Source organism: Mobula birostris, chromosome 22, assembly GCF_030028105.1.
Source record: "Mobula birostris isolate sMobBir1 chromosome 22, sMobBir1.hap1, whole genome shotgun sequence".
In the NCBI taxonomy this organism is placed as follows: domain Eukaryota; kingdom Metazoa; phylum Chordata; class Chondrichthyes; order Myliobatiformes; family Myliobatidae; genus Mobula; species Mobula birostris.
Window position 1 is genome coordinate 1,388,544 of NC_092391.1, and position 21,512 is coordinate 1,410,055.

At 46.3% G+C, this 21,512-nt stretch overlaps 1 protein-coding gene and 1 long non-coding RNA gene across 4 annotated transcripts in view; one reads left to right on the forward strand and one right to left on the reverse strand.

The window, feature by feature from the left end:
* Positions 1-18,618, reverse strand: part of whrna (whirlin a) — a 193,069-nt gene extending 174,451 nt beyond the window's left edge. For 2 of the 3 annotated variants that reach the window (XM_072239953.1, XM_072239952.1), the window contains exon 1: positions 18,193-18,618. In XM_072239953.1, coding sequence (XP_072096054.1) covers positions 18,193-18,543 — 351 coding nt within the window. In that variant the 5' untranslated portion in view covers positions 18,544-18,618. Of the gene's footprint in view, positions 1-13,886; positions 13,954-18,192 lie in introns of those variants that run through there. The other variant, XM_072239954.1, reaches the window with a different exon arrangement.
* LOC140186087 (uncharacterized) lies at positions 18,205-20,937 on the forward strand. Its single transcript, XR_011882779.1, has 3 exons — positions 18,205-18,366; positions 18,739-18,811; positions 19,780-20,937. It is a non-coding gene; the product is annotated as an uncharacterized lncRNA (long non-coding RNA).
* The last annotated feature ends 575 nt before the right edge of the window (positions 20,938-21,512 follow it).

Consider the following 21,512-nt stretch of genomic DNA (forward strand, 5'->3'; position numbering starts at 1 on the left):
CGTTCAGCTATCACAGTTGGAAAGAAGTTGTTCCCAAATCTGGCCGTACGAGTCTTCAAGCTCCTGAGCCTTCTCCCGGAGGGAAGAGGGACGAAAAGTGTGTTGGTGGGTGGGTCGCGTCCTTGATTATCCTGGCAGCACTGCTTTGACAGCATGTGGTGTAAAGTGAGTCCAAGGACGGAAGATTGGTTTGTGTGATGTGCTGTGCCGTGTTCATGATCTTCTGCAGCTTCTTCTGGTCTTGGACAGGACAACTTCCATACCAGGTTGTGATGCACCCTAGAAGAATGCTTTCTACGGTGTATCTATAAAAATTAGTGAGGATTTTAGGGGATAGGCCAAATTTCTTTAGTTTTCTCAGGAAGTAAAGGTGCTGGAGGGCCTTCTTGGCAGTGAACTCTGCTTGGTTGGACCAAGTCAGGTCATTTGTGATACTGACCTCAAGGAACTTAAAGCTTTTGACCTGTTCCACTTGCACACCACCGATGTAAATTGGGTCGTGCGGTCTGCTACTCCTTCTGAAGTTAACAACCAATTCCTGACGTTAAGGGATAGGTTACTGTCTTCGCACCATGCCACCAGGTTCTTAATTTCCTCTCTGTACTCAAACTCATCATTACCCGAGATACGGCCTACAATTGTTATGTCATCAGCAAACTTATATATTGAGTTTGATGGAAACTTGGCTACACAATCATGGGTGTACAGTGAGTACAGCAGGGGGCTGAGTACACAGCTTTGTGGGGCACCGGTGCTCAGGGTGATTGTAGAGGAGAGCTTGTCCCCTATTTTTACAGCCTGGGTCCTGTCTGTGAGGAAGTTGAAGATCCAGCTGCAGATCTGAGTGCTAAGGAGCAGGTTCTGGAGCTTAGAAATCAGTTTATTTGGAATGATGGTATTAAAGGCAGAGCTGTAGTCAAAGAAAAGGAGCCTTATGTATGTGTCTTTATTCTCCAGGTGTTCTAAGGAGGAATGTAGGGCCAGAGAGATGGCATCTGCCATTGACCTGTTGCTCCGGTAGGTGAATTGCAAAGCATCGAGGTTGACCGGTAGGCTGTGGTTGATGTGTGCCATAACCAATCTCTCAAAGCACCTCATAGCAATTGATGTCAGAGCCACAGGTCGATAGTCATTCAGGCATGCCACCTTGCTCTTCTTCGGCACTGGGATTATCATTGCCTTCTTAAAACACGAGGGGATCTTAGACTGAAGCAAGGAGCAGTTGAAGATGTCAGCAAACACGCCAGCTAGCTCGCTTGTACAGGCCCGAAGAACCCGTCCCGGGACACTATTTGGGCCCGTTGCCTTCCTTGGATTTATCTTCAGGAAGGTCCTTCTAACGTCCTCCTCGGTGACGATGAATCTCGATGCCACCAGGTCCGGTTCATCCGGAGAGAGCGGGACGCTCCTCTTCTGTTCGAATCTTGTGTAGATTACGTCAAGTTCATCAAGAAGAGAAACGCCACAGTTATTGATATTCCCAGCCTTTGCTTTGCGTCCAGTGATCTCATTTAGACCCTGCCACAGTCTACTGGCATCCCTCTGGTTAGCCTGGGCTTCCAACTTGGCTTGATATTGCCTCTTGCCGCCCTTAATGGCTTTCCGGAGTTCATGCCTGGATTCCGTGTAGCGACTGGTATCCCCGGACCTAAAACCCGCATTTCCAGCCTTCTAAAGGGACTTGACCTCATAATTCATCCAAGGTTTCTGGTTAGGGAATACCTGGATCGTCTTGCGAGACACACAGTCCTCCATGCATTTCCAAATAAAGTCCGTGACAGCTGAGGCATACTCATCGAGGTTAGCTGCTGAGTCCTTGAATACTAACCAGTCCACCGATTCAAAGCAGTCACGGAGGACCTCATCCGTCCAACGCGACACTACTTTTGACACCGTGACCTCCTGCTTCAGTTTCTGTTTGTAAGCCGGGAGAAGGAGTATGGCCTGATGGTCCGATTTTCCAAAGTGAGGTCGCAGGACGGAACGGTAGGCATCCTTGACTGCTGTGTAGCAGTGGTCAAGTATATTCGGGCCTCTAGTGGGGCAGGAGACATGTTGGTATAACTTTGGCAGCGCCTTTCTGAGGTTGGCCTGGTTAAAGTCCCCGGATGTAATGAGCAAAGCCTCCGGATACCTGGTCTCAAGTTCACTGATGTTGGCATATAGTATGTTCAGAGCACACTCCACATCCGCCAGGGAGAGAATGTAGACTGCTGTCAGTATGACTGAGGTGAATTCCCGTGGCAAATAGTAGGGACGACACTTCATCGACAGGTGTTCCAGGTCCAGGCTGAAGGAGCTTGTCAGTGCTACTGTGTCCGAGCACCACGCGGTGTTGATCAGTAGGCAGACAGCACCTCCCCTCGTCTTGACCGAAGACGCTGTGCGGTCTATCCGATGGATCGAAAATCCCTCCGGTCGGATGGCACAATCGGGGGTGGCAGCGGAGAGCCAGGTCTCAGTGAAACAGAATACACAGCAGTTCTGCATCTCCCTGCAGTAGGTGGGTCTCTCTTTAAGATCATCCACCTTGTTCTCTATGGCTTGTACATTAGCTAGTAGGATGGTGGGCATAGGGACCCTGAAGCCCCTCAGCTTCATTCTGACCAACAGCCCAGCTCTTTTCCCACGCTTCCTCGGCAGGTAGTGCATCTTTCCAGGTTTCCATCGATACAGTGTGTAGGAGATTGGGGCTAAGAAGAAAATTGTATCAACCATAATGAAATGGTGGAGCTGACTCAATGGGCTAAATGGCCTAATTCTGCTCTGATATCTTATAGTCGTAAGCTATGACCACTAGTTGTAGTCCCACCCCACTTCAGTGGAAAAAAGCCTGCTTGTATTTATCCATCTATACCACTCACAATTCAATCAAATCTCCCCTCAATCTTCTTCTTTCCAAGGAATAAAGACGCTTTCCATATTACTCAGTTCCCCAGACCCAGCACATTCCTTGTAAATTTTCTCTGTAGTCTTTCAACCTTATTTACATCTTTCTTGTAGGTAGGCAACCAAAACTGTACACAATACTCCAAATTATGCCTCACCAATCTCTTATTTTGAAGTTGTCTAACATCCCATCTCCCATAAGATGAATTTAAGAGCATGGATCAATACATGGAACTGTGACATTGTGGCCATTACAGAGACTTGGATGCCTCAGGAGCAAGAATGGCTGCTGAGTGTGTCAGGCTTTAGACATTTCAAAGAGAACAGAGAAGGAAGCAAAAGAGATGGAGGCATGGCATTGCTAATTTTGGATAGTGCCACAGCCGCAGAAAAGGGAGAAGTCATGGAGGGATGGTTTACTGAGTCAGTGTGGGTGGAAGTCAGAAACAGGAAAGGGGCAATAACCCTACTGAGTGTTTTTTATAGACCCCCCAATAGTAACAGGGATATCGAGGAGCAGATAGGGACGCAGATTCTGTAACAGTGCAAAAATAATAGGGTTATTTTGATGGGCGGTTTTAAATTTTCTAATATTGATTGGCATCTCCCTAGCACAAGGGGTTTAGATGGGGTGGAGTTTGTTAGGTGTGTTCACGAAGGTTTCCTGACGCAATATGTAGATAAGCCAACTAGACAAGAGGCTGTAGTTGATCTGCAATTGGGAAATGAACCTGGTCAGGTGTTAGATCTCTCAGTGGGAAAACATTTTGGAGGTAGTGACCACAACTCTATCTCCTTCGCCATAGCATTGGAGAGGGATAGGAGCAGACAATTTGTGAAAACGTTTAATTGGGGTAGGGTAAAATATAATGATATTGGGCAGGAACTTGGGAGCATAAACTGGGGGCAGATGCTCTCAGAGAAATACACGGCACAAATGTGGCAAATGTTCATAGAACACTTGCATGGAGTTCTTCAGAGGCATGTTCTATTGAGGAAGGGAAAGGATGATTGAAATAAAGTACCATGGTGTACAAAGAATGTAGAAAATCTAGTTAAGAAAAGCTTACGAAAGGTTCAAGAAACTAGGTACTGTTACAGCTCTAGAAAGTTACAAGGATGATAGGAAGGAGCTTAAGAATGGAATTAGGAGAGCCAGAAGGGGCCATGAGAAGGCCTTGGTGAGCAGGATTAAGGAAAACCAAAAGGCATTCTAGAAGGATTTGAAGAGCAAGATCATAAGACCATAAGACAAAGGAGCAGAAGTTGGCCATTCGGCCCATCGAGTCTGTTCCGCCATTTTATCATGAGCTGATTCATTCTCCCATTTAGTCCCACTCCCCTGCCTTCTCACCATAACCTTTGATGCCCTGGCTACTCAGATACCTATCAATCTCTGCCTTAAATACACCCAATGACTTGGCCTCCACTGCCGCCCATGGCAACAAATTCCACAGATTCACCACCCTCTGGCTAAAAAAATTTCTTCACATCTCTGTTCTGAATGGGCGCCCTTCAATCCTTAACTCATGCCCTCTCGTACTAGACTCGTCCACCATGGGAAACAATTTTGCCACATCCACTCTGTCCATGCCTTTCAACATTTGAAATGTTTCTATGAGGTCCCCCCTCATTCTTCTAAACTCCAAGGAGTACAGTCCAAGAGCGGACAAACGTTCCTCATATGTTAACCCTCTCATTCCCAGCATTATTCTAGTGAATCTTCTCTGTACCCTCTCCAACGTCAGCACATCGCTTCGTAATACTCCTGGAGTATTGTGTGCAGTTTTGGTCCCCTAATCTGAGGAAAGACATCCTTGCCATAGAGGGAGTACAAAGAAGGTTCACCAGATTGATTCCTGGGATGGCAGGACTTTCATATGAAAAAAGACTGGATGAACTGGGCTCGTACTCGTTGGAATTTAGAAGATTGAGGGGGGATCTGATTGAAACGTATAAAATCCTAAAGGGATTGGACAGGCTAGATGCAGGAAGATTGTTCCCGATGTTGGGGAAGTCCAGAACGAGGGGTCACAGTTTGAGGATAAAGGGGAAGCCTTTTAGGACCGAGATTAGGAAAAACTTCTTCACACAGAGAGTGGTGAATCTGTGGAATTCTCTGCCACAGGAAACAGTTGAGGCCAGTTCATTGACTATATTTAAGAGGGAGTTAGATATGGCCCTTGTGGTTATGGGGATCAGGGGGTATGGAGGGAAGGCTGGTGCAGGGTTCTGAGTTGGATGATCAGCCATGATCATAATAAATGGTGGTGCAGGCTCGAAGGGCCAAATGGCCTACTCCTGCACCTATTTTCTATGTTTCTATGTAAATAAGGAGCCCAAAACTGCCCACAGTACTCCAAGTGAGATCTTACCAGTGCCTTGTAGAGCCTCAACATCACATCCCTGCTCCTATACTCTATTCCTCTAGAAATGAATGCCAACATTGCATTCGCCCTCTTCACTACCAACTCAACCTGGAGGTTAACCTTAACGGTATCCGGCACGAGGACTCCCAAGTCCCGTTGCATCTCAGAACTTTGCATTCTCTCCTCATTTAAATAATAGTCTGCCTGTTTATTTCTTCTACCAAAGTGCATAACCATACACTTTCCAACCTTGTATTTCATTTGCTACTTCTCTGCCCATTCTCCCAATCTATCCAAGTCTCTCTGCAGACTGTTTCCTCAGCACCACCGGCCCCTCCACCTATCTTCATATCATCAGCAAACTGAGCCACAAAGCCATCTATTCCATAATCCAAATCGTTGATGTACAACGTAAAAAGAAGCGGCCCCAACACGGACCCCTGTGGAACACCACTGGTAACTGGCAGCCAACCAGAATAGGATCCCTTTATTCCCACTCTCTGTTTCCTGCCAATCAGCCAATGCTCTATCCACGTATGTAACTTTCCCATAATTCCATGGGCTCTTATCTTGTTTAGCAGCTTCATGTGTGGCACCTTGTCAAAGGTCTTCTGAAAATCCAAATATAAAACATCCATTGCATCTCCCTCGTCTAGCCTACTTGTAATTTCCTCAAAAAATTGTAATAGGTTTGTCAGGCAGGATTTTCCTTTAAGGAAACCATGCTGAGTTCTGCCTATCTTGTCATATGCTTCCAGGTACTCTGTAACTTCAGCCTTGACAGTCGACTCCACCAACCTCCCAACCACCGATGTCAAGCTAACAGGTCTATAATTTCCTTTTTGTTTCCTTGCCCCCTTCTTAAATAGCGGAGTGACATTTGCAATCTTCTAGTCCTCCGGAACCGTGCCAGAATCTATTGACTTTTGAAAGATCATCGCTAATGCCTCCGCAATCTCCACAGCTACTTCCTTCAGAACACGCGGGTGCATTCCATCTGGTCTGGAAGATTTATCTACCTTTAGCCTATTCAGCTTCCTGAGTACTTTCTCTGTCGTAATTGTGACTGCGCACACTTCTCTTCCCTGCCACCCTTGAGTGTCCGGTATACAGCTGATGTCTTCCTCAGTGAAGACTGATGCAAAATACTCATTTGTTCCTCCGCCATCTCCTTATCTCCCATTACAATTTCTCCAGCATCATTTTCTATCAGTCCTATATCTACTCTCACCTGTCTTTTACTCTTTATATACTTGAAAGAGCTTTTAGTATCCTCTTTGATATTATTTGCTAGCTTCCTTTCATAGTTCATCTTTTCCCTCTTAATGACCTTCTTAGTTTCCTTTTATAAGCTTTTAAAACCTTCCCAATCCTCTGTCTTCCCACTAATTTTTGCTTCCTTGTATACCCTCTCCTTTGCTGTAACTTTGGCTTTGACTTCTCATCAGCCATGGTTGCATCCTTTTTCCATTCGAAAATTTCTTCTTTTTTGGAATATATCCGTCTTGCCCCATCCTCACTTCTCGCATAAACTCCAGCCACTGCTGCTCTGCCGTCCTTCCCGCCAGTGTCCCTTTCCAGTCAACTTTGGCCAGTTCCTCTCTCATGCCATCAAGAGGATGAGACGTGTGAGAATAGGACCAATCTGGTGTGATAATGGAAACACATGCATGAAGTTGGAGGAGGTAGCGGAGGTACTTAACGAATACTTTGCTTCAGTATATTCACCAGGGAAAAAGACCTTGGTAATTGTGGGGATGACTAACAGTGTACTGAAATGCTTGAGCATATAGACATATTAAGAAAGAGGATGTGCTGGAGCTTTTGAAAAGCATTGAGTTAGATAAGTCACCGGGACTGGATGAGATATACCCCAGGCTACTGTGGGAAGTGAGGGTGGAGATTGCTGAGCCTCTGGCGATAATCCTTGCGTCATCAATAAGGACAGGAGAAGTACTGGAGGATTGGAGGATTGCAATTGTTGTACCCTCGTTCAAGAAAGGGAGTAGAGATAACCCAGGAAATTATAGACCAGTGAGTCTGATTTTAGTGGTTGGCAAGTTGTTGGAGAAGATCCAGAGAGGCAGGATTTATGAGCATTTGGAAAGACACAATCTGATTAGGGATAGGCAATGTGGCTTTGTCAAGGGCCGGTTGTGCCTTATGAGCCTGATTGAATTCTTTGAGGATGTAACAAAACACATTGATGAAGGTAGAGCAGTGGATGTAGTGTATATGGATTTCAGTAAGGCATTTGATAAGGTTCCCCATGCAAGGCTCCTTCAGAAAGTAGAGGCATGGGATCCAAGGACACCTTGCTTTGTAGATCCAGAATTGGCTTGCCCAGAGAAGGTAAAGGGTGGTTGTAGATGGTTTGTATTCTGCATGGAGGTCGATGACCAGCGGTGATCCACAGGGATCTGTTCTGGGACCCCTCCTCTTTGTGATTTTTATAAATGACCTAGATGAAGTAGTAGAAGGGTGGGTTAGTATGTTTGCTGATGACACAAAGATTGGGGGTGTTGTGGATAGTCTGGAGGGTTGTCAGAGGTTACAAGACATTGATAGGATGCAGAACTGGGCTGAGAAGTGGCAGATGGATTTCAACCCAGGTAAATGTAAAGTGGTTCATTTTAGTAGGTCCAATTTGAAGACAAAATATAATATAAATGGTAAGACTCTTGGCAGTGTGGAAGATCTGAGAGGTTTTGGGGTCCGTGTCAATAGGACACTCAAAGCTGCTGTGCAGGTTGGCAGGGTTGTTAAGAAAGCGTATGGTGTGCTGGCATTCACCAATCATGGGATTGAGTTCAAGAGCCGTGAGTTCAGCTACAGTTGAAGTCAGAAGTTTACATACGCCTTAGCCAAATACATTTAAACTCAGTTTTTCACAATTCCTGACATTTAACCCTAGAAAATATTCCCTGTCTTAAGTCAGTTAGGATCACTACTTTATTTTAAGAGTGTAAAATGTCAGAATAATAGTAGAGAGAATGATTTATTTCAGCTTTTATTTCTTTCATCGCTTTCCCAGTGGGTCAGAAGTTTACATACACTTTGTTAGTATTTGGTGGCATTGCCTTTAAATTGTTTAACTTGGGTCAAACATTTTGGGTAGCCTTCCACAAGCTTCTCACAGTAAGTTGCTGGAATTTTGTTCCATTCCTCCAGACAGAACTGGTGTAACTGAGTCAGGTTTGTAGGCCTCCTTGCTCGCACACGCTTTTTCAGTTCTGCCCACAAATTTTCTATTGGATTGAGGTCAGAAAATGATGTCAAGTCTGGTTCATCCTTGGGAGTAATTTCCAACCGCCTGAAGGTACCACGTTCATCTGTACAAACAATGGTACGCAAGTATAAACACCATGGGATCACGCAGCCGTCATACCGCTCAGGAAGGAGACACAGTCTGTCTCCTAGAGATGAACGTACTTTGGCGCGAAAAGTGCAAATCAGTCCCAGAACAACAGCAAAGGACCTTATGAAGATGCTGGAGGAAACAGGTAGACAAGTATCTATATCCCCAGTAAAATGAGTCCTATATCAACATAACCTGAAAGGCTGCTCAGCAAGGAGGAAGCCACTGCTCCAAAACTGCCATAAAAAAGGCAGACTACAGTTTGCAAGTTCACATGGGGACAAAGATATTACTTTTTGGAGAAATGTCCTCTGGTCTGATGAAACAAAACTTGAACTGTTTGGCCATAATGACCATTGTTATGTTTGGAGGAAAAAGGGTGAAGCTTGCAAGCCGAAGAACACGATCCCAACCATGAAGCATGGGGATGGCAGCATCATGTTGTGGGGATGCTTTGCTGCAGGAGGGACTGGTGCACTTCACAAAATAGATGGCATCATGAGGAAGGAAAATTATGTGATATATTGAAGCAACATCTCAAGACATCAGCCAGGAAGTTAAATCTCGCACGCAACTGGGGCTTCCAAATGGACAATGACCCCAAGCATACCTCCAAAGTTGTGCCAAAATTGCTTAAGGACAACAAAGTCAAGGTATTTGAGTGGCCATCACAAAGCCCTAACCTCTATTCGATAGAAAATTTGTGGGCAGAACTGAAGAAGCGTGTGCGAGCAAGGAGGCCTACAAACCTGACTCAGTTACACCAGTTCTGTCTGGAGGAATGGAACAAAATTCCAGCAACTTACTGTGAGAAGCTTGTGGAAGGCTACCCAAAATGTTTGACCCAAGTTAAACAATTTAAAGGCAATGCTACCAAATACTAACAAAGTGTATGTAAACTTTTGACCCACTGGGAAAGTGATGAAAGAAATAAAAGCTGAAATAAATCATTCTCTCTACTATTATTCTGATATTTCACACTCTTAAAATAAAGTAGTGATCCTAACTGACCTAAGACAGGGAATGTTTTCTAGGATTAAATGTCAGGAATTGTGAAAAACTGAGTTTAAATGTATTTGGCTAAGGTGTATGTATACTTCTGACTTCAACCATATATAAGGCCTTGGTCAGGCCCCACTTGGAGTACTGTGTTCAGTTCTGGTCACCTCACTACAGAAAGGATGTGGATACTATAGAGAGAGTGCAGAGGAGATTCACAAGGATGTTGCCTGGTTGGAGGGCGTACCTTATGTGAATAGATTGAGTGTACTTGGCCTTTTCTCCTTGGATCAACGGAGGATGAGAGATCACCTGATAGAGGTGTGTAAGATGATGAGAGGCATTGATTGTATGAATAGCCAGAGGCTTTTTCCCAGGGCTGAAATAGCTAACAGGAAGGGGCATCATTTTAAGGTGTTTGGAAATAGATACCAAGGGGATGTCAGGGGTATGTTTTTCACTCAGAGAGTGGTGGATACATGGAATGCACAGCTGGCAGCGGTGGATGAAGCAGATACAATTGGGTCTTTTAAGAGCCTCATAGATAGGAACATGGAACTTAGAAAAATAGAGGGCTCTGTGCTAGGGAAATTCTAGGCAGTTTCTAGAGTAGGTTATATGGTCGGCATATTATGGGCCAAAGGTCTTGTAATATGCTGTAAATTCCTCTGTTCTATGTAATCAATACTTTGATTTATGAAGGCCGATATGCCAACAGCTTTCTTTACAACCCAATCAAGCAGTGACACCAATCTCAATGAATTATGGACCTGTATTCCTAGATCCCTTTGCTCTACCACACTCTTCAGTGCCCTTCCATTCACTCTCTAAGATGTACCCTGGTTCGTCTTACAAAGTGCAACACCTCGCAGTTGTCTGCATTAAATTCCATCTGCCAGTTTTCAGCACACTTTTCCAGCTGATCCAGATTCCGCTGTAAGCTCCAACAGCCTTCCTTGCAGTCCACTGCACTCCCAATTTGATGTCAACTGCAAATTTGCTGATCCAGTTAACCATATTATCGTCCAGATCTTTGAAAACAAACAACAACGGCCCCAACACTTATCTCTGCGAAACTCTACTAATCACAGGCCTCCAGTCAGGGACACAACCATCCACTACCGTTCTCTGGCTTTTCCCACAAAGTCAATGTTTAATTCAATTTACTACCTCAGTTTGAATGCCGAGCGACTGAATCTTCGTGACAAATCCCCCATGCGGGACCTTGTCAAATGCTCTGCTAAAGTACATGTAGATAACATCCACTGCCTTGCCTTCTGGTTTGTCACCTTTCATCAGTGCTGTATTACATATGTCCAGCAAGACGTCGTCCAGGTCGCAGTTTTTCAGGACATCTGGTGGTATCCCATCTGGTCCAGGGCTCCTGCCCTGTTTGAGTGCATATTTGGCCTTCTTCAGTTCCTCAATGGTGAGTGGGCCGTCATCAATGGCGACTTGCATTAGTATCATGGGTATGTCCTCTTCTTCTTCCGTGATCGTTGGAGGACTTCCCAGCAGGTTCTTAAAGTGGGTAAACCATGTCTGGACACGGTCCTCTGCTGTTCTACCACCTATTTGACCTGATGGGGACTTCTTCCGTCTGCTGATCTCGTTGACTAGGCGCCATACTTCTCCATGCTGCTTGTCTTCATTAGCAGCCTCTACCTCTCTAATCCTCTCAGCTAGTTCCTCTTCCTTCAGTCAGTCGTAGGTGGCAAAGAGATTCTTCTTTGCTGTCTTGAACTTGTCTCTTAGCTCTTCTGTTTCACTCCTTCTAAGTTCGGCATGACAAGCATTGACCACACTTCTTGCTGCAACGACATCAGGATGTTTCGAGATCCGGCTCTTCTTGATTCACTTAACAGATTCGCTTATCCCAGTCCCCAAATATGGATCCCTCACGAAGACAGATAACTACCGTGGTACCAGCTTGACCTGCATCTTAGCAAAGCTATACAATCGGATGATCTTGAACAGGATTTGCACCGCCATTGACCCTAAGCTAAGATTCAATCAGAATGGTTTTCGGCAGAAGTGCACAACAGTAATGCAAATACTTGCTCTCCGTAGAATCATTCAGGAAGTCAAGAAGAACAACCTAACAGCCCTGCTTACTTACATCAATTTTTACAAAGCTTTTGACTCCATTCACCGAGGTAAAATGCTGAAGATCCTGAAAGCTTACGGAGTGCCAGACCATCTACTGAGAGCAACAGAGTCCAGCTATACCAAAACCATGGCGAAAGTTGTATCACCAGATGGAGAAACAGCAGAGTTCGAGCTCCTAGCTGGTGTGCTGCAAGGAGACATTCTGGCACCCTACATCTTTATAATCGTAAACACAAAATACTCTGCGAATGCTGAGGTCAAAACAACACTCACAACACGCTGGAGGAACTCAGCAGGTCGGGCAGCATTCGTGGAAACAATCAGTCAACATTTCAGGCCGACCTGCTGAGTTCCTCCAGTGTGTTGTGAGTGTATCTTTATAATCGTCCTTGATTACGCTCTATGTCAAACTACCAAAGATCATGACACGCTTGGTTTTACCATAAAACCAGGATGAACCAAAAGGGTCAGACCAGTTAAGCTCACAGATCTCAATTTTGCAGATGATATAGTCCTGCTCTCTGACCAGATGGAGGAAGCACAGCAGCTACTGACAAAAGTGGAAATTGAGTGCAATAAAGTTGGACTTCACCTAAACGCTAAAAAGACAGAGTACATGGCTTTTAACTGCGACGAAGGTACTCTCAATACCGTAAAGAATGATACCATTAAGAAAGTCTTTGACTACAAGTGCCTCGGGTCAAGAGTGATGAGTTCGGAGAAGGACATAAAGATACGGAAGGCGCTGGCGGGGAGGGCTATGAACGATATGAAGGAAATCTGGAAGCCGAACCTGACCAGAGGGCTTAAAAAGCGGATTCTCATAGCAGTCATAGAGTCCATTCTCACATATGGATGCGAGACGTGGACACTCACCAAGACTATGCGGAAGTCTCTAGATAATTGCTATACACGAATGCTCTGGATGGCTCTTGACGTGAATTGGCAACAGCACGTGACAAACGCTGAGCTCTATAACGACCTTCCGATGCTCACCACTAAAATCGAGGCGAGAAGACTGCAACTAGCGGAGCACTGTCTTTGCCACACCGAGCTACCTGCCAGCCTAGTCATCATATGGGAGCCCAAGCATGGGAGGATGAACCCTGGGCGCCCTCCCAAGACTATGGTCAACACGCTCCTAGAAGACAGCGGTGCGGCTAATGTAGATGAACTGAACACATTGATGAGGGAGAGGGAGTAGTGGAGAGTCCGCCATCGTGCCCGACGCCGGCCCCCTAGGCCTGAGTCGAGATAGTAGTAGCAGCTTTGCCTTCATCTCATTTCCTGGTAATTTCCTCGAAAAACTCTAAGATTGGTTATACAACCTATCATGCATAAAGCCATGTTGACCATCCTTAATCAGTTCATGTCTATCCAAATACTCTTATATCCAGTCCTTTAGAATATTTTCCAGTAAGTTTCCCACTACTAATGTCAGGCTCACAGTCCTATAATCTTCTGGTTTATTTTTAGAGCCTTTTTTAAACAGCAGAAAAAGATTGGCTATCCTCCAATCCTCCAGCCTCTCACCTGTAGCTAAGGATGATGTAAATGTTTCTGCTAGGGCCCGGCAACTTCCGCACTTGACCCCCCTCACCCCCACCCCGCAGGTCTTAGGGAACAACTTGTCAAACCCTGGGGATTTATGCACCCTAATTTGCCTCAAGACAACAACACCTCCCCCTCTGTAATGTGCAGAGGGATCATGAAGATGATGCTGTTTTGCCTTATTTCTATAGACTCAGAATCCGTCTCCTGAGTAAATACAGATGCAAAAAGATTATTTAAGAGCTCCCTCATCTCTTTTCGCTCTTTGCATGGATTACCATTCTGATCTTCCAGAGGACTAATTTTGTCCCCTGCAATCCTTTTGCTCTTAACATATCTGTAGAGTCCCTTAGTATTCTCCTTTAGCTTGCCTGCTAGCCCTCCTGATTTCTTTCTTAAACATTCTCTTGCATTTCTTAAACCCGATAAGCACCTCATTTGTTCCTACATGCCTATACCTGCTATGCACCTCCTTTTTTTTTGCTTAACTAGAGCCTCAATATCTCTTGAAAACCAAGGTTCCTTACACCTGTTGTCTGTATCTTTTATTCTGACAAGGACAGACAAGCTTTGTACTCTCAAAATTTCATTTTTGAAGGCCTCCCACTTACCAAGTACACCTTTGCCAGAAAACATCCTGTCCCAATCCACACTACCAGATCCTTAGACATAGAGGAGTACAGCATAAGACCATTCCTGCTAAAAAGCAAATAAAAAACACCCAAACATTAATCCCTCCCACCGACACCTTGTCCACATCCTTCCATTTTCCGTACATCCACATGCCTATCCAAACGTCTCTTTAATGCATTTGCCTCTACCATCATACCAGGCAGTGCATTTCAGGCATCCATGACTCTGATTAAAAAACTTACCCCTCACATTCCCCTTGAGCCTTCTGCCTCTCACTTTCAAGGCATGCCCTCATTTCAACTCTGGGAAGCAGGTAGTCTTTGTCCACTCTAACTATGACTTTTAAACTCAATGCTTCAACTAATCAAAGCAAGCATTCCATAAGCCTTCATAACCACCTTATTGACCTGTGTTGCCACTTTCGAGGGGCTACGAACTTTGATCCCAAGGTCTCTCTACTCAGCAACACTGTTCAGGACCTTGCACTAACAGTGTACTGTCTCCTTGCATTTACCCTACTGAGGTGCAACACCTCACATTTATCTGAATTAAAATCCATCTGCCATTTCTCTGCCCATATCTGCAACTGATCTGTATTGCGCTGTATTCTTTGCCCGTCTCCTACACTATCCACAATTCTACCAATCTTGGCATCATCCACAAACTTACTAACTTACTAAAGGTGGAGAAGCAATAATCTGAGGGAGGGAAAACACTACCTACAGCTTTTCTTGCCTTGAAGCCCATCCTTGCTGAAGCCTCGAAGAGCCAAAATCTCCACTCTAACTCCATGCATTCCAACAATGGCTGCTCTGCTTGCCCCTGCCTTACCCTAATTTGTTTTTGTCAATCAATCCCAAGTGTCAATCCAGCACTGCTCAAAGCTTCAAACTACTGCAAGTCACTGCCTTTTCAACTAAATTGGCAAACCTGAGTGAACCATGTCTTCTCAGGCTTCCAATCTCCAATTGACCTTACTCCTAGCTCATGTGAGTGTAAGGGGGTTTCGTCTTTTATGTTACTGCGTAGGCTAATTAAAATGGCTTCTTTGTTATGTTATACTTGGGAATGCTTCTTTGTTATGTTAAGCACTGAGAAAGTTCTTGCGCTAGCAGCTTGTTTTGGGTTACAGTGTGTTAAGGATATGTTACGAAACAATTGGGATAGTTATATTTTTGGTGTATTTGAAGATACTGTATGTGTGGGGTTTTACAGCAGAAGGCGGGAGAGAGAGACAGAGGATGGACCAGGTGCTGTGAGTCCGCTAACAGAAAACCGAGCGCCCGGGAAGGGGAGTTTGACTACATTCCCGAGAAGGTGAAGAAACAGAGGACAAATCTCGGAAAAGGGAGGCGGACACTTGAAAGGAACCTGAAGGTGACTATCAACAGTTTAAATGAAGTGGAAAAACTGAAAGTTGACCTGGAAGATGTCATCAGGAAGAAAAATCTGGAGGCTGAACATCCTTTAACTGCTGCTTTTTAGGTCAGGGTGGGAGAAGCCGGTGGGGTAACTGCGTCCCAGATTGAGATGGCCAAGAACCCTGAGTCAGAGCTGCGGAGGCTGTGGCGACAGTTGAAGGAGTCCCCGAAGAAGCTGATGTATCAACTGCAGGAGGCTGAAGGGGTAGCCCCAGCTAAATGTTTCAGTTTGGAGAAACCTAAACAGCAGCTACCGATCGAGGGAATGAGGAAGAATACGTATTTGAAGGATGATGTGCTGGACATGTGGTACATGTTGCCTTTCGCTAACTTCTCCGTGATTGAGGAAGAGATCTTTGGCCCTTCTCCCACTGAGTCAGGTGTAGTGGGGAGGGCTAGCCGTGGGCAGTCTGAGTTGCGGCAGGACCAGGAAGGAAAAGAAGCGGGGCCCTGGACACGGGACATGGGGGCTCCGAGTTGTAATGGTGGCCTGGGTGAGAGAGGAGTTGGCAGGCAGGCCCGAGGTATCCCTAGTAGTGTCTGAGCCTTTAGGGTTTAGGTGAGGGGGTACAGAGGTCTCGGAGGATTAGGAAGTTCCCAGATAGGTTGGCCTATGTAGCGCCCGTGGGACGGGTGTACGGTCCACTGTTTGGGGAGCACTGAAACTGCGTGTATCTGTGTATGTGTGTGTTGTGTGTCTGCAGGACTGGTTGGCGAGTTATTTAGAAGTCATGAGGACATGACTTTGTTTGGCGGGGGAGAGTGTAAGGGGGTTTCGTCTTTTATGTTACTGCGTAGGCTAATTAAAATGGCTTCTTTGTTATGTTATACTTGGGAATGCTTCTTTGTTATGTTAAACGCTGAGAAAGTTCTTGCGCTAGCAGCTTGTTTTGGGTTAGAGTGTGATAAGAATATATTATGAACCAATTGGGATAGTTGTTATGTTTTTGGTGTATTTGAAGATACTGTATGCGCGGGGTTTTGGGGCAGAAGGCGGGAGAGAGAGAGAGGCAGAGGATGGACCAGGTGCTGTGAGTCTGCTAATGAGGTCGGACCCTGAGCGGGGCATTCGGCGAGGAGAGGAGACGGAGACAGACTCGTGTGGAGCATCTGGTCGACCACCGTTGTTGGTCCCAGGCGGCCAGTCGAGGTGGTCCGAGGGGTTGCAGGGTGAAGAAGAAGGGTCCTGAGCTCCAACTGTTTGTGCACGAAGAGACTGAACTTTGATAAGTGTGGTGCCTTTTATTTTCCTTTTATATTTTATTCTCTATTAATTACATAGTTCCAGTAATATCTATAAACTGTAAATCATTTAATCATATCTGGTATATTGTCTGTTATTTGGGCGGGGTGGGGTACATCACACAGCATCCACACAAACTAATTATCGCAGCAGGTCAGGCAGCATCTCTAGGAAGAGGTACAGTCGACTGTACCTCTTCCTAGAGATGCTGCCTGGCCTGCTGCGTTCACCAGCAACTTTGATGTGTGTTGCTTGAACTTCCAGCATCTGCAGAATTCCTCGTGTTTGCAAACTAATTACCCAGTTTGGCGTGGCCGAAGGCTGTTTCCCTAGACGACAGCGAGCCGAGCGACCCTGAGGCTGACCGGGGGGCTACGTCTGATAAGATGAATGTATGGCTCATCAGGCAGCGGTTAGCGTCCTCCACCCACCTTCAACCCAGTCAGAACCTCATGGACCAATATATAAGCGCTACATTCTGGCCTGTTACTCGGTGCAGAGGGAGAGAGGCTGCACGTCAGGAATGCAACTCAATCTGACATTCATCCTAATCTCTTAGTTGGGTAGAGAAGATTCTCAACACAATTTCTCTGTGTTTGGGCAGATATTTACCTCTCCAGCAATATCAGTGGGAGAGATTATATGCTCATCACAAGAGTGTACAGCTAAAACGACTTATCACAGAACAATAGCAGTCCACAAGACTGTTCAGTCCACAATCGCCCAAGTAGGGCTCCCAATTTAATCACACCCTCTGTACCTTTCTCTCAAGTGCTCTCCTCCTGATTTCCTGCTCCCCTCACCTCACTGACCATCTCTCTCTGTATCTCACCTTTTTATATCCCTCATTCACAGTCTCCTTGCCCCTTCACTGCCCTTTAACCTTCACCCTACCCTCCCTCTCATACACCGCCGTCCTCCCTGGTCTCAGTCACATATCTCACCCTCTTTTCCCCTACAAGCACTTTTCTCCCTCATCCTACCACTTTCCCTTCATCGTTCACCTCCCCTACCAACACTTTAACATCACCCCAAATCCTCCGCACCCTCTTCCCCACTCAACACTTTCCTCTCTCCCACCCATACCCTAATTCCCTCCATAGCACTACCCTCTAACCACCGCACTCTCTTCTGCAACACTCTCCCCAACGCAAACACTTCACTGGCCCCTTCGCCACCGCAACCTCTTCTACTCCCCCAGCCTTGCTCTCCTACCCTCTACCCACCACAACCTCTTCTATACCCTCTACTCCAACCCTTTCCCAATGCAACCTACTTTCCTCCCCTCTCCACTCCAACCCCCCTGCAATTGGCAAACTCCTCCCCCCTCTGCAAACTCCTCTACCCCGTCCCCCATCCCTCTTCTCCCCACTGCTCCCTTCTGCACCCTCTTCTCCCCCCAAATCCCCTCCGCAGCCTCCTCTCCTCTCCCTAGTGCAACATCTTCTTCACCCCTTCCCACCATCGCCTCCCCTCTACACCCTCTTCTCTTCCCCTTTCCCACTCACTTCTGCATTCTATTCTCTCTATCTCCAAACAACTCTCTTCCCCTCCCTTCTCCCCCATCCTCTTCCCTCGTCCCTCCATCACACTACGTCTCCTCTCCCCGCTCACACTCACGGGCGTGCCGGCCGGCCAGATGGGATGGGCTCCCTCAGCGGTGTACTGGTCGAAGAGGAGCTGGTCAGAGCGGGGAATGACGAGGCGGAGAAGAGGCAGCAGCTGCCGCTTGCGGGGGGTGTCGAGCAGCCGGCCGAGGCCGAGCACCAGCTCGTACACGTTGCGGCGGCGCCGGTAACCGTTCAGGCAGCAGATGAAGCGCTCGCGTTCCCTCTCGCTCAACAGCGCGTTCAGCGCGCGGTGCAGGCGGCGTGCCGTGCCCGACAGCGGCCGCGCGCTCGGTAATCCTGGGACCGCGCCTCCCGACCCCGGTGCCCCCGGGACCGTGTCCGCTGCCGCCGCCGCTGCCATGGCCCCGGCCACACAGAACCCCCCTCCGCCACCGACGCCGCGGCGGTGACGCAGCGACGCCGTTGCCTGGAAACGGGGAACCGGGACCGCGGGAGATGCAGGGAGGTGGGGTTTGGCGGGAAGTGCGGTTCCGGCGGGGACGGGGGAGTGAGGTCAGAGGTTATCCAAACGTCGACTGTTTACTGTCTCCCACAGATGCTGCCTGGCCTGCTGAGTTCCTCCAGCATGTTGTGTGTGTTGTCAAGGGTAATGACATCAGCAGACTGGGGTAAGGTATTGGGGTCAAGAGTTATGAGATCAGTGGACTGGCATAAGGTATTGGGGTCGAGGGTTATGAGTTCAGCGGACTGGGGTATCGTATTGGGGTTGAGGGTTATGAGATCAGCGGACTGGGGTAAGGTATTGGGGTCAAGAGTTATGAGATCAGTGGACTGGCGTAAGGTATTGGGGTCGAGGGTTATGAGTTCAGCGGACTGGGGTAAGGTATTGGGGTCGAGGGTTATGAGATCAGCGGACTGGGGTAAGGTATTGGGGTTGAGGGTTATGAGATCAGTGGACTGGGATCGAGGGAGGTTAGGAGTGACAGGACCTCCCCCCACCTTTCTGGGTGAGTGCAGCTCTGGAAACTATTGAGAAGATACTCGATAGCATAGAGCAGCCACTCGATCAGCACCTTGTCTCTCCCCCCACCACCAGCAACCATGCCTGCAGTGTGCACCTGTCCAATCACTGCTTACTCACCCAAGGTGCTCCTATTACACCTCTCAGACGCACTCCTCCACCACTGAGAAGGATAAGGGCAGGAGAGCTGCAGCCCACCCCTCACGTCCTGCACCAGCCTAATGTGGAAACAGATATTGATCAGTTTAATAATGTTAGTGTCAGTAGTGGTGAATATGTCAGTAATCTGTCTCTAACTATAATTCTCGCTCTTTCTCAAATGCATTAGGGTGTACTTAGCTGTGGCAAATTTAAACCAATCTTAGGATGGATTGAAAAGCCCAAAGAGGCTTTAATTTTAAATAACAAACCATTCTGATAATGTCCGTTTCATCCACTTAACCATATTTCACACATGAAAATGTATACCTCATTGAAACAGTAACACTGATTACAAACTTTAATCAATGTAGTGTTTTGAGCCTGGCCATGTCAGGCAGTGAACTACTGTTCTGGTTTGCTGTTCCATGTCGTTAAGTTGAATCATACAAGTTCCATTCCATGTTTGTACTGCAGGGACAGGGGAATGGGAAGATTCTAAACATCCCCAGAAACAGCCACCACAAAGCCCAGTCCATCATGGGAAAAACCCTCCCCACCATTGAGCACTTCTACACGGAGCATCGTTGCAGAAAAACAGCATCCATCATTAAGGACCCCAATCATCCAGGCCATGCTCTCTTCTCACTTCTGCCATCAGGAAGGAGGTACAGGAGTCTCAGGAGCCATATCATCACATTCAGGAACAGTTATTAACCCTTAACCATCAGGATCTTCAACCAGAGGGGATAACTTCACTTACCCTATCACTGAACTGGTCCCACAACCTATGGACTCACTTTCAAGGACATTTGATCTCATGCTCTTGATAGTTTTTGCTTATTTATTTATTATTATTGTTGTTTTTGTTTCTTTGTATTTACTATGAATGCCCACAAGAAAATAAATCTCAGGCTTGTATATGGTGACATATCTGTCCGTCTGTCTCGGTACCATATCCGATGCGGACTTTGGTGACCGTGGTTTTCCATATAGATCTATCCTTCGTTTTTTGGATGACTTCCATTTCCTCGATGTGTAGCCACCTGGCTAGGCTTTTGATGTCCATAAGCCGAGGTCTTCCTCTTGGTTTGCTCCCCTCAATCTTTCCAGAGAGTATGAGTTTTTCTAGTTCATCTTTCCGCATGATGTGTCCTAGGAATCTGAGTTGTCTTTCTCTTATTGTTGGTATGAGTGATCGAACTGCTTGGGCTCCTCTGAGAACTTCTTCATTTGATGTGTGTGTGGTCCATGATATTTTTAACATTCTCCTGTAGAACCATAATTCAGCTGCTTCTAGTCTCTTTTCCATTGCTGAGGAAATGGTCCAGCATTCACTTCCATAAGTCAAGATAGAATAAATATAGCACTGCAGTATTCTGTTTTTAGTGTACGTGCTCATCTTTCTGTCTGTTAATATGGTCTTCATTTTTTGGAAAGCTTCTTTCGTCATTGCTATTCTGTATTTGATATCTGTGTCGCACCTACCATTACTTGTTATTAGGCTGCCAAGATATTTGAATTTGTTGACTTGTTTGATGTTTGTATTTCTGATCTTGATCACACATTGTGGGATGTTTGTCATTCTGGAGATGACCATGCTTTCTGTCTTCTTGGTGTTGATTGAGACATATATGTACTTTGATAATAAATTTACATTGAACTTTGAACAAAGGCCTTGCTTCTGTCTTGTAGTACTCTATGATCTAACTCAAGAAATGCGGATGATGCAATCTAAACAAAAACTAAAAATGTTGGAAATACTCAACGGGTCAGGCAGCATCTTTGGAAAACAAACGGTTCAGATCCATAACCTCTAATCAGGCATTTCATCAATGATCTGAGATGTACATCACATGATGCCACTGATAGAGGTAGCTCCTCAATGCCCCTGTAGTCTGGGTCCAGTCATAACCTCCACTGTTGTCCTTGTGGAGTCTCCATGCTCTCCTTGTGACTGTGGATTTCCTCTGGTCTCCTCCCGTATCCTAATGACCTGCAGACCGCTAGGTTAGTTAGGGTATCCTGGGATTGTAGGTGAGTGCTAGAAGCTGGGGAGAACTGATTTGACTGTGGATGAAGTTCTGGATCAGATAGTGGGCAGCTTATTACAGGTGAGGCTGGCCTAGCAGGAGGGAGAGTCAGTCCGGATTCTCACCGGGGCAGGGGGGGACACACAACTGATTCAGGGCTAGAAGGAGATGTTCCTC